General features: G+C 41.7%; 1 protein-coding gene across 8 annotated transcripts in view; it reads left to right on the top strand.

Moving 5' to 3' along the window:
- MCF2L2 (MCF.2 cell line derived transforming sequence-like 2) overlaps nt 1-15,374 on the top strand; it is a 148,340-nt gene that overhangs the window by 6,642 nt on the left and 126,324 nt on the right. For 3 of the 8 annotated variants that reach the window (XM_031555173.1, XM_031555174.1, XM_031555175.1), the window contains exon 1: nt 14,104-14,318. The exons of 2 other annotated variants lie outside the window; for them this stretch is intronic. In XM_031555173.1, the coding sequence (XP_031411033.1) occupies nt 14,177-14,318 (142 nt within the window). In that variant the 5' untranslated portion in view covers nt 14,104-14,176. Of the gene's footprint in view, nt 1-14,101; nt 14,319-15,374 lie in introns of those variants that run through there. 3 more of the 8 variants (XM_010716846.3, XM_031555170.1, XM_031555172.1) reach the window with 2 other exon arrangements.

The following is a 15,374-nucleotide window of genomic DNA, read 5'->3' on the forward strand; positions in this document are numbered from 1 at the left end:
TCGGTAGGAAGCTGGGTGGAACTGAGGTGTGATCCAGTTTGTCAGTCTACAGGTCACTGTCTATTTCAAATGCCTCCGTATTAATGATGTTAAATCTAATGTTACAGCAGTCTGCTTCTGCTCTTTTTTTTCCAGCCTACCTCAGCAGTGACTTATATGTATTTACTTCTTGGAGTGAATGCACTGAGAAATGTTTGATGTAAATAAATATTTGAAGGAAAGCCAGATGGCTGAATCTGGATTTTGCTGTTAATAACAGTGATGCCCATCACCCTTTCCACAGCTATGCATGGCAGGCTCTTGGCTTGTGGTATCCTGAGAAAGCTCTCCTGAGTTCTATAATTTGGCTGTTGGTGCCTCCAAAGTGGCTGGGGCTCAAGCAAGTTATTAAACGAAACTGTATGTCTGCTGTTGAGGTGAGCCCTTCTCATGGCTTCCCTAAACCCACATCTGTCTCAGGGCAGTGTTTTGGACAGCATTAGCTGTCTGTGGCAAGTCTAATAGCAGAAAACAGAAACTATCTGCTTTCAGACCAAGTCTTAGCAAATTCTGTGTGGTGATTTCCTGTAATTAAAATAGTAGTAATACTAATAAAGAAGAATTATCTAGTTTAGGTCACAAGCAGAGGAAAAATGACATATTGCAGCATCAGAGCTGTCTGGAAGGAGATGGCATGGGAGACATCCCAGGGGAAAAGCAAGCGTAAGAGGTTTTCTCCTGTGTGAGGTCTCAGGTCAGGCACAATGAAAGCAGCTGGTGCTGACAGAAGTTACCAATTGCCAGGAGGCTAGGCAGTTGTGACCATCTTGCACTGTTTAGTCTCAAGATTAAAAAGCAAATGCAGCCAAAAGGAGTGAGAGAGGAGCCCCTGATCCCATTTCTGTGTCACAGGGAAGCTCAGATGGTCTCAGTAGAAATTAAAGTGCTCTGACATCAATTACAATTCCTGGCAGCTTATTAAATACAAAGGTCTTTTTCCATCTCTTGCCTCATCTTTTATTTAATTTCTTTTCTCGCCTTCCATATGGTGCCTCTATCCAAGAGATCCCCTGAAAGGACAACTCCCTGGAGTGAACAGGTTCGGCACTCGTGAAGGTATTTGTATCATCACTCCATCTCAGTGAGAAAGAATAAGCTAAGCAGTTTCATTGCTGTTACTTCTTTCTCCCATTTTCTGCACTATGTTGAAAGCCCTTCTTAGTCCCTGAGGAATGACTCAGCATTCAAGCTAGGATGAACCTTTAGGATGAAGTTTGGATGACTTCATTTTGAGAGTGCAATGTTTGATACCTCATACTATCCCCTTTTGTTTATCTTTTCCTATTATTCAGTGCTGGTGTTGTGTTAAGATAAACCACAAATGTTTTTCAATGCTGGGGTTGTGTTATAATAAACCACAAATGTTTTTGTTTATACTAATGTGATGTAGCCCAGTGATTGAATCTCTTCTACTTCACTTTAGAGTTCAGAATAGTAATGTCTTGATTCCCTAGATGGTCAGTGGGTCAGAGACTGAGGGAAATCTGAGTTCTCTACAGAGCTGTCTTCTCCTACTCACTTTAAAAATGCTGGAAAGTGATGTGAAAGGGATAACATGGCACATGGCTCACTGTTAGTCATGCAGCTTTGGTGACTCAGAGTATCCAGTGCAGCAGACATGGCCAGATTGAAACCAAGGAATATGAGGGAGACAGGGTGAAGAAACTGCCAGCTCTTCCATGCATAGATGGAAAAACAACACTAGTAAATACCTTAAGTGATGTGTAAATCATGGCAGAGAGGGGGATACTGCTCTGAGTTCAGAAATAATCTGAAGAAAAGCTTGTGGGTTTAGGGGAGGAAGGGATGGCGAGGTCCTCTTTGGCAGGTGGACAGACATGAGCTCATTCCAATGGTCCCCTGCACAGTACCTTCAAGTCTCTCTGTCATATAAACACAACATAGATAACAAGAGAATGAAAAGACTCAGCTGCTTCTGAGGAATGAGTGAGTTCACGTACTGGAAGAGAGCCATGTCCAGCATGTGAACTCAGTCTGGTATAAATCTGATGCAACAGCATTTGCTCAGGAGTGAAATACATCATGTTTGTCATTTGCAGAGCATCATTACAGAAGTCTGATGCCTTTTCGGGAAAGAGACCCACAAATAATTCAGCTTTAAAGAATAAAACTTTCTCCCGTTTTCTATTGTGTGCAATAAAGAATAAAGCACTGAACTGAAATGGACAGTCTCAAACTGCAGTGGACTCTAGGGTTTGGTTTGCAAAGCTGATGTGTTCTGTCTTCTCCTTTTCCAGGCATTGGAGGGGTCTGACAGCACAGAACAATTTCCCAGTTAATGTGGCCAAATTAAAGACAGGCTGCCTGGATCAAAAATCCACACTGCTGTGAGACAATTGACTGGTGTATTCACTAGAACAACATGCACACAGTAGCTCAAAAACAGCTTTGCAGTTGCTGTGCATTGTATCTAGAATATTCTTGAAAATGCATTGCTCTTAAATCACTGCTCTCGTGAAGTTCTGAGTCCTCTGGGCAGTTAGGGGTGAACAAGGCCAGCCAAAGCACTTATGATCCATTCCCTCCTGGAAAAGCGCTGCTATTCATACTGATTTTGTTACCCTGCTTGCCTCAGAAAGGGATTGCATATTTGTTTTGGATTTAGTATGTGAGGACTACTATCTAGTGCTCCTCTGGTATGAGAACACTGGGACTTTTCTTGTCTAGTTTCTCAAGGGAGCCAGCCCAGCCCTCCCTCACTCCAGCAGAGCTTCCTTGATTTTCAAGCCACATGAAAGAAACAGAGGTGGAGCTCTCCAAGAACTCCATTACAGTAAATGCAGGACTGTAATGGAGAATACCAAGCTGACTCTCTGGAAGCTTAAAAAAAGAATCACAGGTCATTCTGGGAATGTTAGTCCAGCTTTTAATTTTGAAGGTCACTGATTCCTGTGACCTGGATTACTCAAGCATAAGAATAACAGTTAAATTGCTGCAGAAGTAAAAAAAATCCTTTGAAACATTGAAAGGAATTGATGAGAAATGATCTTTCAGCGATATTACAACAGAGGATGTCTGGTCCAAAAAGGTGCAAAGAGCTTTTTATTCCTGTATGAATGAATGAGGAACTGCTGGCACTCAGCACCCCAGATCACCAAATATTTTTGTCTGAGTGTACTCAGCTGTGGCTGACCCAGCTATAGTCCATGCTGCAAACAGGTCTGAGAGGCAGCACAGTGCAGGCACTGCTTTGGTAGCTGAGACTTATGACCTACTTTCAGAATTGCCCTGAGTTAATCTGGGAATCTTGGGTCAGTTCCTGTAAGATCTCAAGGAAAAATCTTGAGTGCCCCACATCCCTGAGTGCAGGTGATAATCCCTGTGCTTCCACTGACCTCCACCTGTGTCGCAAAGATCTTAGATGCAGAGCAGCAGTTCTTATCCTGAATCTGTCTATGCACCCACCCATTCCATCTATAATCTGGGCACCCCAATAGTACTACAGGAGGGCTTTCATAGTATCGATCCATATATTAACACCATATGCTGCAGGCTTCATACAAGAAAGGCTGGATCTGCCACTTCCGCAGTGCAGGCTGTTGCCTAGGGCAACGAGATATAAAGGGGCTGCAAAGCATTTTGCTATTGCTTTCTGTACATGACTGGGAGCTGTATGATTTCAAATTTCCCTGAAGCAATGAATTCTCTATAGCTGGACACAAAAGCAGTTCTCTGCAGTTCTAATCCATATATATAAGCCGAAGAATGCTAATGTACAGCATTTTGGTCTGCTGGCAATAGCTGCTAACAGGATGTGCTAACTCTCCTTGTTCAGTACATGATTCAATCTCCAGAGATTTTACAGGAGTTACTCCCAGTTGACAGTGGATAACCAACTCAAGATACCTGGAATATGGAGAGGTGAGGAAAATCTGAAATGAGAGTTGATGTCTCTCAGTACTTCAGGGGAGTGATCATTGCCTTTAAATTCTGGGACCTCTGAGGTACTGAGTCATATTGTGTAGGTCGCTCTGAAAGTAATGCCTCCCATTTATTTCCATGGAAGTTCTAACAGATACAAAGAGCACAATACTATTTGACAGAGCACATTCTCAGCTATTTGTCAACAACAGTCACCACCATTAGCTATGTATTTTTTGCCAGCCATGAGCCTGCACGCTCTGCTTATAAAAATCTGCATGGCCATCTGGAACGTGGCTTGTCTTTCATATTGCTGTCACTACTGCTGAAAATGCACCATCCACTGTCTCACTGTACTCACATCCACTGTTTGGTCTCCATAAACATTCTGTATGTGTCGATGAATGTCAATGAGTGCCATTTTTTCCACGTGGAGTAATTCAGTGACACACCTTTGCTTCATACACACTTCTGTGTCAGACATCATTTTGTCAGACTGCCCCTCTGCTGCCGTCTGTCACATGGCAACAACATGTAATGGGACACTGGTGGAAAGGTTCAGCCTCTACTGCCATAGCACCAACACCAACCTCTGATGTTGTGGGACAACACAATAACATAGGAGGCACTACTTTCAGAGCAGCCCTTGTATAATTTTTGTATCTAGCAGATTATCCCACTGCTACTGGCATGCTGGTACTGGCAACTCCAGTACCATCTTCTGGTATGGATCCCATGTGCTAAAAGGATTGCTGTGACTAGAATTAGTGTCAGGAGAGTTTGCTTCTTGTTGTCAGTCAATAATCCTTCATGTAACAAAGGAGATACTATAAATATTTCCCTCCTTTGAGTTTGAAGTTCACTGTAACCCATTATGTTTTGGTTTAGAGATCTCTAAAGCCAAGGCTTCATTTAATTGCTGAGCTGATCAGTATTGGTGTTTGCAGCATAAAAGCCAAAGCTAATGACATACATAGAAATAATCCTATTGATCTTGCAATATTCAGATAAAAGATTATTTCAAACAGAAATAGCTATGAGTCTTAGTATGAGCCTGAGTCAAATCAGTGAATAACTAATCAGAAAGCTCACAGCAATTACATGCCAGTAATTGGTGTAGGAAGGTTACCAGAAAAAAACTGGTTCATCCTTATTATGGTGATTAGCTCACTCAGCACTGGTGTGATTTATTTTTTTAAGATTCAAAGCTGCCATTTCAGAAGTCTCAGATATTTACACCATTATCAGTGTTTAGCATCTTGTCCCCTTCCACACTGGTTCAGTAGAGGATTCACAGTGGACTCACAGTTCGGTTGGAGGTAAAGTTTTTGGTCCTTATTTTTGTAGTTCAGAAATATCCTGCTTTCTGGCTTTGTTTTCAGATAGGGGAGAATGCAGTTTCAGCAGTGTGCCGTCATCACCCTGGATCATGTTGAATTATGCTCTGGTTATACAGCAGAGCCATATGCATATTTGCATCTTGATTGAGAAAAAGCAAGCAGCCAAGTGCACTTTGAGGAACGTGGTTGTTTGGACTGGAGTTACGAGGAATCTGTCAGAGTTTTTCAGTGCCCAATCTGCCATAGCATCTGCAACACCAGTTCTGTAACAGGCCGTGCTCTGCTGGTCCTACTCCCCTTTCAGAGCTGGTGTGCTGCCATCATGCAAGTTCTCCAGGCCAGCCATAGGAAGGGAGGGTTGGAAGAACCAGTGGTCCCCTGCCACTGCCCTGCCCTGTCCAAGAGGAACCACAGCAGGGCTGCTGCCTGAGGTGTGGAGTATCTGTTGGTCTCAGAAAGACAGCTGTGCTGGAGTAGCCTTGTCCACACCCAGTGGAGAGGGCAGCAGGGAGGGTCAGTGCCATTTTGTGCTACAACTTCTATTGTCAGAAGTCCCTCAGGAACATGGTCAAATTTTTGTTTTCCTTTCTCAGAGCAGCTGAAAGGCAGAGCGTTACTGAGTTGGGCAGAGGAGTGAGGCCGAAACACCTCTGCCCAACTCAGCCTTCTCCAGGAGATTTACTGGCACTGGCTGGTTTGGTACCCAGGAATTGCTTTCTGTTGGTAGAGACCCATCCTGCGAGATTCATGGGCTGAACCCCATCGCTGCCTCTTTTGTGCAGGGACCACTAGAGGGCACAGCACAGTGTGACCATTCCATAACCGTCCCACTGTACACAAGTCCTGTAGGAACAAAGCCATCTCACTATTCATGGTGCAGTAGCATCAAGATCCAAAGTACCTGCATGGCACAAATGTAAAGGAAGAAGCAGTCTTCAAAGAAAAAAAAAAAAAACTGGTATTGGCGCAGATGTGTGGAAAGTCTGGGTATACAGGTTCTTTATTTAAACTTCATCCGACCTATAGTAGACTGGAGAAGCATATAGCTTCTTTTTAAAAGTCACACATGCATAACATTATTTCTAACAATCAAAGTTTAAATTTTACATGTAAGTCATATAAGCTATTTCTTATTTTCTAACTCAACCGTGAACACATCACTTTATTTTAATTTCTAAAAAATATAAGTAAGAAACTAATCTCATAGCTGCTTTTCTTTAGCAAAGGTACTAATTTGTTGTCATAGTAACATACCATAAATACAAATAATCCTAACATAACCATAAAGAATCCTATCATAAACAATGCCAACGTAAGCATAAATGTAATGTAACCATTATTGGAAACCATAATGTAAACATTATGTTTAGATTTAGATTTATTTATGTTTACATTGGGATTGTTTACATTTATATTGGGATTGATAAAGTTTATTAGGATTGTTTATGTTTATATTTACATTTTTAATATTTGTGTTACGATTGTTATGATGCTTATAAAAGAACCTAATTACAAACATGAGTGATCCTACCATAAACAAACAAATATGACATAAACAATAATAACATAAACAAACATGACATAAACATCAAACATCCTCAGGTGAGGATGCTCTATCAATGAAGGCTGGTTAGTGTAATCAGTATTCTGACTACATGCTGCTTCCAGTTAGAAAATACTTTCTCAGAATGGCCTACAAGCTCTAAAATATTTGCCATATCTGCTATAGATGCTGAATGTGGGATCAGTAATTGTGCCTGACTTTTAAAGTACTTTTGTGTTTTGTTTTTATTTCAATGAATTTGCTCATTCTTATCAGTTTGTTCAGCTTCCTTCACTATCAGACCTGCTGCCTCTGAAAGGTATGTAATAGTAATTAGCCTGACACGAGCAACAACTGCAAAGCCTTAATGAGCAAGATGTTATTTTATAATGCAGCGTTGAAAAGATGAGGATATCTACAAATAATATCAAATTAAGTCAGAAAACACTCTAGTGTTGCAACCAAGAGATAAATATTTCCTGTTATGTCCCCATTTATCTTCCAGCTTTACTGCAGTAATTGCAATTAAACTTAGACCGACCATAGGAATACCTTGGGCTTCAGCTCCCAGCTGAACATTTTTTAATTTGTACTTTGTTATTTGTACTGGGATTTTGAAGCTCATTGGTGGGTTTTTATAATGCTTCTGTTACAGGTTAAAAAAATATTGCTTTATTTTTTATACTTTTGATAACTGCTGTTCTTGAACCAAGTATATTTAAAATAAAAGACAGATAAGGAAATATTGTGCAGAATTATGTGAACTTATGCTACAAAAGAGCAGTAAAAGCAATTTCACTGGCATCAGAATACTACTAATAGAGGACCTACTGCTTTGAGCTGCTTCCATACCATTTTGTTCCTGTTTCTTTAAGCAGAACTTCTTTAATTTAAAGATTTCCCGTTAGCATATACTAACTCAAAGGGGTCTCAAGCAAGTGGGAGATGTGTCCCTATCTACATTTAGCACATTCTTCTCTCAATTTTTACTTTTGTGCTGTGAAAATTTAGGCAAAATGATTCCTGCTGCTTTTGCTGCCCTCAGGCCTTCTTCAAATGGTTCTCAGGTGCATTATTAAATGAAACGGAAAAAACACATATATTCCTATGGTGTCTCACTTTATTGGCAATTAAGTGGGAGGTGCTCCATTTCATGGGAGTAGCAACCTCTCCGTGGTACCAAAGTGCTCAGTTGAGAATCACTTGAGAAGTACAGAGCACTACTTAAAGTTATATCCCATGAAGTGGGCTTATGCCTTCTGGGATTTGGGTCCACAAGCAGATGTGTGATTTAGATACATTTTATTAAGTTAATCCGGGCTGGTCAGCAGAAAGTATTTGCAATGTGGTTTCCTGGCAGACTAAACAGTCATTTCTTATCTCATCAGAAGACAGCACTGCTCAGCTTTAGGCAATTTAAGTCCATAGCGCTGTTGAAGTCAAAAGCACTGTGTTTAATTTAAATTAAGCGAAGGTCTAACCTTGAGCAGACAGGCTTCAGCATGTCCTTGAGTACGAACGGTGGTGTCCTGCTATCAGGACTGTGGTGTTGGGTTGGTGGGAAAGGCCTTTGTCCACTGTCTCTTATAAGACAAGTTATCTCATGCAGCTGTACGCTACTCTGCTTCTGAAACTATTAGACCTCTTTTGCACTGTGCAGACCTACTGCCTATTAGCAGATAAGGTTCCCAGACCTTGCCTGGTTTTGACAAAGGATTGATACTCTTGGGTTCTTGTAAATGTTGTGAAAATCTCATTATTTTACACTACTATTAGACATTACAGAATCAAGATAAAGTAAGGCACTGAAAACCAGTGTTTGTGCTGGTTAGAAGACAGGGAAAAGATCTGGAAGCGTGGTTGTATGTGATGGAGCAGCATCTCTTTCGTGCTGTGCTCCATGCTTTGTGTGGCATTCTGGGTTTGGCAGGTAAATGGAGAGTTCTTGCTACCAATGCACATACTAACAGGTTATCTATTCTTGCTGTTGCTTAGTTAGGGGGAGTAACTGTTTTGACTGACACAGTTCGTATCTATTTATCTTCAGTTTCCTTGAAGGACGCAAGCATTGCCCTAGGGAATGTGGAAGGAGTGTGTTTGATGTGTATCTGCCAGCAGGGAGAACCCAATCAGTCAAAGCTGTGGTGTTCAGGAGGATATAGATAGGAGTTCCTTTCTCCCTGTGGACTGCTCAGGTAACTGAGTGAACCTCAGTGCACACACATGCAGACAGGAGAAGGTCAATTGTCCCTCGTGTCCAATATCTCACCCTATGTAGTTACTGATGTTGAGTGTTTGAGAGACAGCAATAAAGTGTTGGACACTCTTTCACTGTAGTTCGTAATGTGAGAAGCTGTTTCTTTCATTTCAGCTAATGCTTGGCATGTGTCCAAAAGCCTTTAATATCAACAGCCCTTGTGATTCTTAAAGATCCTATTTTATGTCTGTCTTTTTGGTTTCAATTTATCTGCTTTAAGTTATGATTTACAACAGCAAAAAATAAAGTGCGGTTTCAGTCAGGGAATGTGCACAGCTACTCCTCAGGAAACCATCCTGGTGGCCTTAGCTGAATGGATCCAGCAGCTGTTCTACACTGATTGACTGTTGGAAGGAAAAAGGTCAAGAGGGAGAGAAAGGGGAGCAGTGCAGTGCTCTGGATGCTGGCAAGAATCAGGGTTGCTGCCACAATGGAGCTGAGTCAGCGTGCCTGTGGCAGAGTACAGGGAGGAGAAAAGCTTGTTTCTTTCTTATTGTTCAGAGAATTTCTCTTCCAGCATCCTCGCTACCGCTGGAAGGCCTTGGCACAAAGGCTATTCCTGTGCATTTTCTCTGATGGTGCATGCTGTACTGATGGCAAGGTGACCATTATGTTTGGGGTCAGAAAACCAGGGTGATAACCATGGGTACAGCTTTGGCATTATTTGTGGATTTGGGTTTTTTGGGTTTTTGGCTGACCCTGGATGTCTGTGTGAGTCCAGCTTTAAGATGGCATCCAAGTTTTTTGGCCAGGCTGTCTTATGATCTTAGCTGTGTCCACTCCAGGTTTGACAGCTTGCATTGAAGACTTTGAGGGAATTGGCTCTGGATCGGAGGCTCATGCTGGAGGACCTTTCCCAGAGAGGGAGAACCATGGCAAAAACTGTGAAGTCAGAAGGGCAAGAAGGGAGAGAGTAGGGCACTAAAGCAAGGCACAGCAGTAGGGCACAGCCGTAGGGCACAGAAATAGGGCTTGGTGCAGTAGCTGGGGGGGCAGTTTGTGCAGGGAGGGTGTGCACTGTCTGAATGGAGATCAGTGGTGAAAGGTGTCCAGGGGTCAGTACTGGTACCATTGCTTTTTAATATCTTCATCAATGGCACTGACAGTGGGTTTGAGAGCACCTTCAGCAAGTTTGCAGGTGACACCAATCTAAGTGGTGTGGTCAACATGCCCAGGGGATGGGATGTCATTCAGAGAGACTTAGACAGGCTGAGCAGAGGGCCTAGATTCATGAGGTTCAGTAGATCCAAGTGGAAAGTCTTGTACCTGGGTCATGGCAACCGCCACTATAAAAATAAGTTGAGGAGCAAAACAACTAAGCACAGCTCTGCCAAAAAGGACTTTGGGTTGTAACAGAAATGCTAAGTCATGGCTTGAAGCAGTAATTGAGCACCTGGTAGGAAAGCAGGGCCAAACCAAGGGAGCTCAGGTGCATGCAGTGCACCCTTTCCCAGACCTCATTTAAGGATCCCTTGATGGAGCTGTAGATGTTCCTGTTCGCTGCAGAAAGTTGGGCAAGATGACCATTAATGGTCCTTTCCAGTTCAAACGAGTCTATGATTCTGCGGGAATAAATTTGCTTCAGCAGTGACAGAGTTCTTATTTCCTGTTGAGGTGACCAGAAATGTCTTCCTCGTCGGTTAGGAAGTCACTTTAAGCAGATCAGTGTAAAGAGATTCTGAAGCCATATGGCACTGGAATTAGTACCTCCTAGTGCAGAGACTGCATGCTGCCACTGCAATAGTACTCTATGCTAAAAGTAATTCTACCAGCAGAGATCCTTCTTCCACTTGTTCTGTTAACTCCTTGGGATTTGAAACAATGCCTTAAAAAAAAAAAAAAAAAAAAACAAACCAGGAAGGAAGGCTTTCTGGCTTTTTATCATTTGGAATAAAATAAATGGGAACTAGTAGAAAATACCAGTTTCCAAGCTGAACAGATAAATGGATGTTGTCTGTAACTGCGCTGAGTTTGTACTCTGAAAATAAGTTTTTAGGCTGCTGAAATGACTTTTGCATCAGATTCACAATCTGGATGGTGAGGAAGGCAGAAAGAAGGTCACTGAGGTATACATGAAAGAAACAGTTTTTCAGCATGGCTAACAAAAAGCACAGTTCAAACTTCAAATAAAACAGCGCAGGAAAGTTTGAAGCAGGGATTTTTGGCAATGAAATATGGATTTTTTTCTTATCTTCCATGCAGATCAATTTAAATGGCAGCAATGGATTTAGATTATTTCTTTCTCAGCCTTGCAGTGTACTGTGCATGCATGAGGGGAGCTGCTGGTCTCCATGAATAAGTTAAGTATCACGATGCTGATTAAATTTTTTTGTTTCTGACATCACTGGTGGATAGAGAGACAATTTTGAGTCTTAACTACTAAACTTTCTTGATGATTCTTACAAGGCTCTGTTGAAGAGTCATCCATTTCCCCTCAGTTGTTCTAATGACTTTGTAGGGTGTGCTGTGGCTGCCTCAGTGCCTCACATAGCAGAGACAGACTTCTATCCCTCCTTTTCCTGGCCCATAAACATAGTTCCTAAACTCACTTTGCACATAGAGACAAGAATTGAGGTCCTTTGGGACCCATCAGTATTGAGATCCACTGTATTTGTTGCTTGTTTCATGATTTTAGTGTTACCAACTGTTGGAGCTCTGCCTCTTGGTGCAGAAGCATATTATTTCATTAGAAAAGACAAGGGATTTGAACCCATTTAACTGATTTTACTTTAAATTTCTGGCTGTCCTTTGTACACACAAGAAGGTGAAGGTGCTTGCTGTCATTACTGTATCTCTATTTAAAAAAAAGGCTCAAATTCCAAGATAAATGAGTATTTCTAACAAAACTAGAAAGCAGTGCAATTCCTCAGACTTCTGCTAATGTCAGCTGAATATATCTGGGATTCCTTCTTATTTTTGATGAAACTCTTACACTATTTACTTGCTTTTTGATTGCTAGCCCAACCCAGGCACTGTTGCTAAGCAATACTGTCAGTTCATGAGCAGAAAATGTCCTCTTTCTTATTGTTTTCAATTACGTTGCTGTGGTTGTGAGGAGCAGCAGGGAAGTAACTCCCCTCCATTCTGTGACAATCTCTGGAAACATTCCTGCCTCTTTTCTGTATCTGTTCCCTCCACTGCGCTCTTCTGTTTTTACAGAGCAATAACTTCCTTTCAGTCACGCTGATACCTTTTTATCTAAAGAAAGAAAATGTTGAAAGCATCAATTATGAATGTTGAGTACATATTTGGTAGCATGCTACATAAAAGCATTACTGTAAACTGGTCACCACAGCAGCTCCTGTGTGCACACATCTGGTGCAGAAGGTAATTGTGTCTTAGGAAACAGTGCAGCTCTCAAGTCTCCAGAGTCAGAGGTTTCTGATGCTGTGGGAAGCCAGTCCAGCTGCTTGTGAAACATACTTGAAATAAACTCAGATGAGACTAAACATATTTCTGTCCATCCATCCTACCCCTTACACCTCTGTTCTTGGTCCCTAAGGTAAACTTTGTGCTCTGTAGCTGAATGCTTAGCAGGCAGTGGTTTGGCAGATTGAAGGGTGACTGATTTTATGGTATACAGTGAACCTTGGGGGGGGGGAGCACAAGTCTTTAACAGTAGGAATCATTTTAATTCTTTCTTTCACCAAAAGGAAAGGGTTAGGAAGCTCAAATGGCTCACTGTGGCAGGGAAGCACTGGAACTGGTAGGAAAGAAGTAGGGCTGAGTTAATACTTCTGTGCTTTACCATTCTTGCTTGTCCATGTAGTTATTTGTCATGTTGGAAGCAACATCGTGTAAGGCTTTTGTTTTTTTTCTCCTACGCATCTTTGTCCCCTCTCATTCATTCTCTGATTTGTGTTTGTTTGCTCCTTGTCCCCTGTTTCTAGGGCTCAGCTGTGATCTGAGATGGCCGCAAGCTGAACAACATTGGCTGTAGCTATGAAAAGTGCCAGCAGGTGATAGTGACTGAGGCAGAGAAAAGCAAAGCCTCTCCTCTTCACATATAAGATCCTTGCAGCAAGCTTGTTCTGTGCTTGGGTCCCTGCATTTGAGCTCTGGTTGCAGCTTGGCCCTGAGTTATTAGCTTCTTGCTGTATTCTTTGCACTGTCACCAATACTGGTCTTGTGCCCATCTGTGTATTTCCTATGCAGTTCCTCCCATCCAACAAAGGTTCCTTTTTATTTTACCACATCAGGATTGAACATTCTCTGCACTCAGTTTCCCAACTACTAGTTTCTTCACCAGGTTATCTGATCAGTAAGTTTTCATTATGGGAATAGTTAAGAGTGGGGGAAAAAAATCTCAAATATCCAGCACCTTCAAAGAGATTTTAAAATATAATATGTGTTCCAATTTCCAAATATGAGTGTCAAACTTCTGTTAAAGGAGCAAAAGTTTGGGTGGGGGTTACCCAGTTAACAGCGTATACCTGCTAGCAATGCTCCTGTTCTCTATTTGCTACTCTGTTCATTTAGATTATCAGATCTTATGAGCAGGGACTGTGCACAGCAGCAGAGGGCTTTTCTGTACAGTTGCAGCTTCCCAGCACCACCGCCAGACATATGAGTAATTGGCTGAGCAGCTCTGCAGAGCAGTCTCCTTGCTGTGTCCAAGCTGAAACACAGAAGTCAAAAAATCCCAGTGTTAATCATGAGGAATCATAGAATCAAAAGCCTTGAAGAGAGCGAAAGTAGTGAAGAAAAATATTTTCTTAGAGAAAAATTTTGTGGACAAATTTGGTGTGTTTTTTAAGAATCCTGTGATCCTGCAACATACTCCTGAGATCCTTTCTTCTCATCGTAGCTTGTAGGATAGCTTTAAATTAATGATAAGGAAGCCATTCAGGGCATTGGCTGTGTTGAGGTTCACAGCTTTCATTCTGAATGAGAGAATAAAGTAAACTGATATTGAAAGCAAGGAGGGAGAAACAAACACAGTCAGTAAGCCTATAAGTCTTAGCCAATTGCAATGGCGAACATCCTGCTGGCGAGGGTGACCTTGAATGAACTAAGTGGGATAAAGTCACCAGTCTGGACTGGCAGCTGAAGAACCAGGCTGGATTCCAGCGAACAGAGAGCAGATTCCTGACAAGAGTCTCCTGAGCTCTGGCAATGACTTCTCGGTGTCGGAAATGTGGACAACAGGTGCCCAGGAATCTACCTTTCACTGCTGTTCGGATAACAGAGGGAGAAATGAAATCTTATCATGATTTCATAGGAGGATGCATTAGACTGGAGTGTATGGCAAAGAAAGGTATGTGCAGCATCTTTAAAAGTAATAGCATCTTCTCTTAGTGGTAGCTGCACTGCATTCCTAGGAGATTTAAAAAGGAGCTTGTTTTTCTAATGTTTGTGTTTGGTTTGTTTTTTTTTTCTTGAGGAGCCAGTGGTGAATAATTCAAAGACAACTGGCTGAGCTGGATATCAACTCTGGTATGACTGTATCATTTGACTTGGCTGGATATGTCTGGGATATTTGCAGTGATTTGGCCCAGAGAAGGTTAAAAGGGATGCTCGACTCATTCTGAATAAATGTTTATTTAACACTTGGGTGTTAGGCACTGAGTTTTCTGTACATGTGTCTAGAGCAGATATTTGTTGTGCATATAAAATATCCCTTTGAAATTCATGTAAGGAGATGTGGCAGTGGGTCTCATGACCCAGCTGACCCTGTCACACTGCTTCTAAATTACTGTGTAGAAGGTCAGTATCTTTCTCACTGTGAGTCTGTAGCATTGCAGAAACCCAGGCTGTCAGCTTGTGCTCTGCATGATTTGCACTGGGTACAGGGTAGTATTCTGTGCTGAGTGAGTTCCTAGGGCCGGTGTCCTGGCAATGTGTGTTAATTGCACGTTAACTCTGAAGTGGAATAATGTTAGTTTAAATCTATGCTGTTGACTGTTTCATCATCTTTTAAGAATGCTGAATCATTTTTTTCTGTTTGTTGTCATTAAAGAGCCCTTTGCTAACATTTGCTCTATTTACCTGGATAACTACTTTCCAAACCTGAATCCAGAAGTATATAACATGTTCACTAGTGTGTGACAAAAAGATCCCCAAAAGCATGCAATGTGATTGTGCTTTCAATTATTATTGCATTTCTATGATTTAGTTAGCTCTTCAGCAAAATTCTGGTTTCAAAATGGTCATGGGCTGAAGCTGCAGCCTGTTTTGGTTCTTCCTTGATCATTACTGTTTGGAAATCCATGTATCTGAGAGTTGTGTTCAATCTGGGAAATCGAGACCATTCTGCAGAAAAATAGATGGGCCAGAAGCAGGTGATCTGCTGGCAACTACTGCTTACAGCAAA

Source organism: Meleagris gallopavo, chromosome 11 (genome assembly GCF_000146605.3).
Source record: "Meleagris gallopavo isolate NT-WF06-2002-E0010 breed Aviagen turkey brand Nicholas breeding stock chromosome 11, Turkey_5.1, whole genome shotgun sequence".
Classification (NCBI taxonomy): Eukaryota; Metazoa; Chordata; class Aves; order Galliformes; family Phasianidae; genus Meleagris; species Meleagris gallopavo.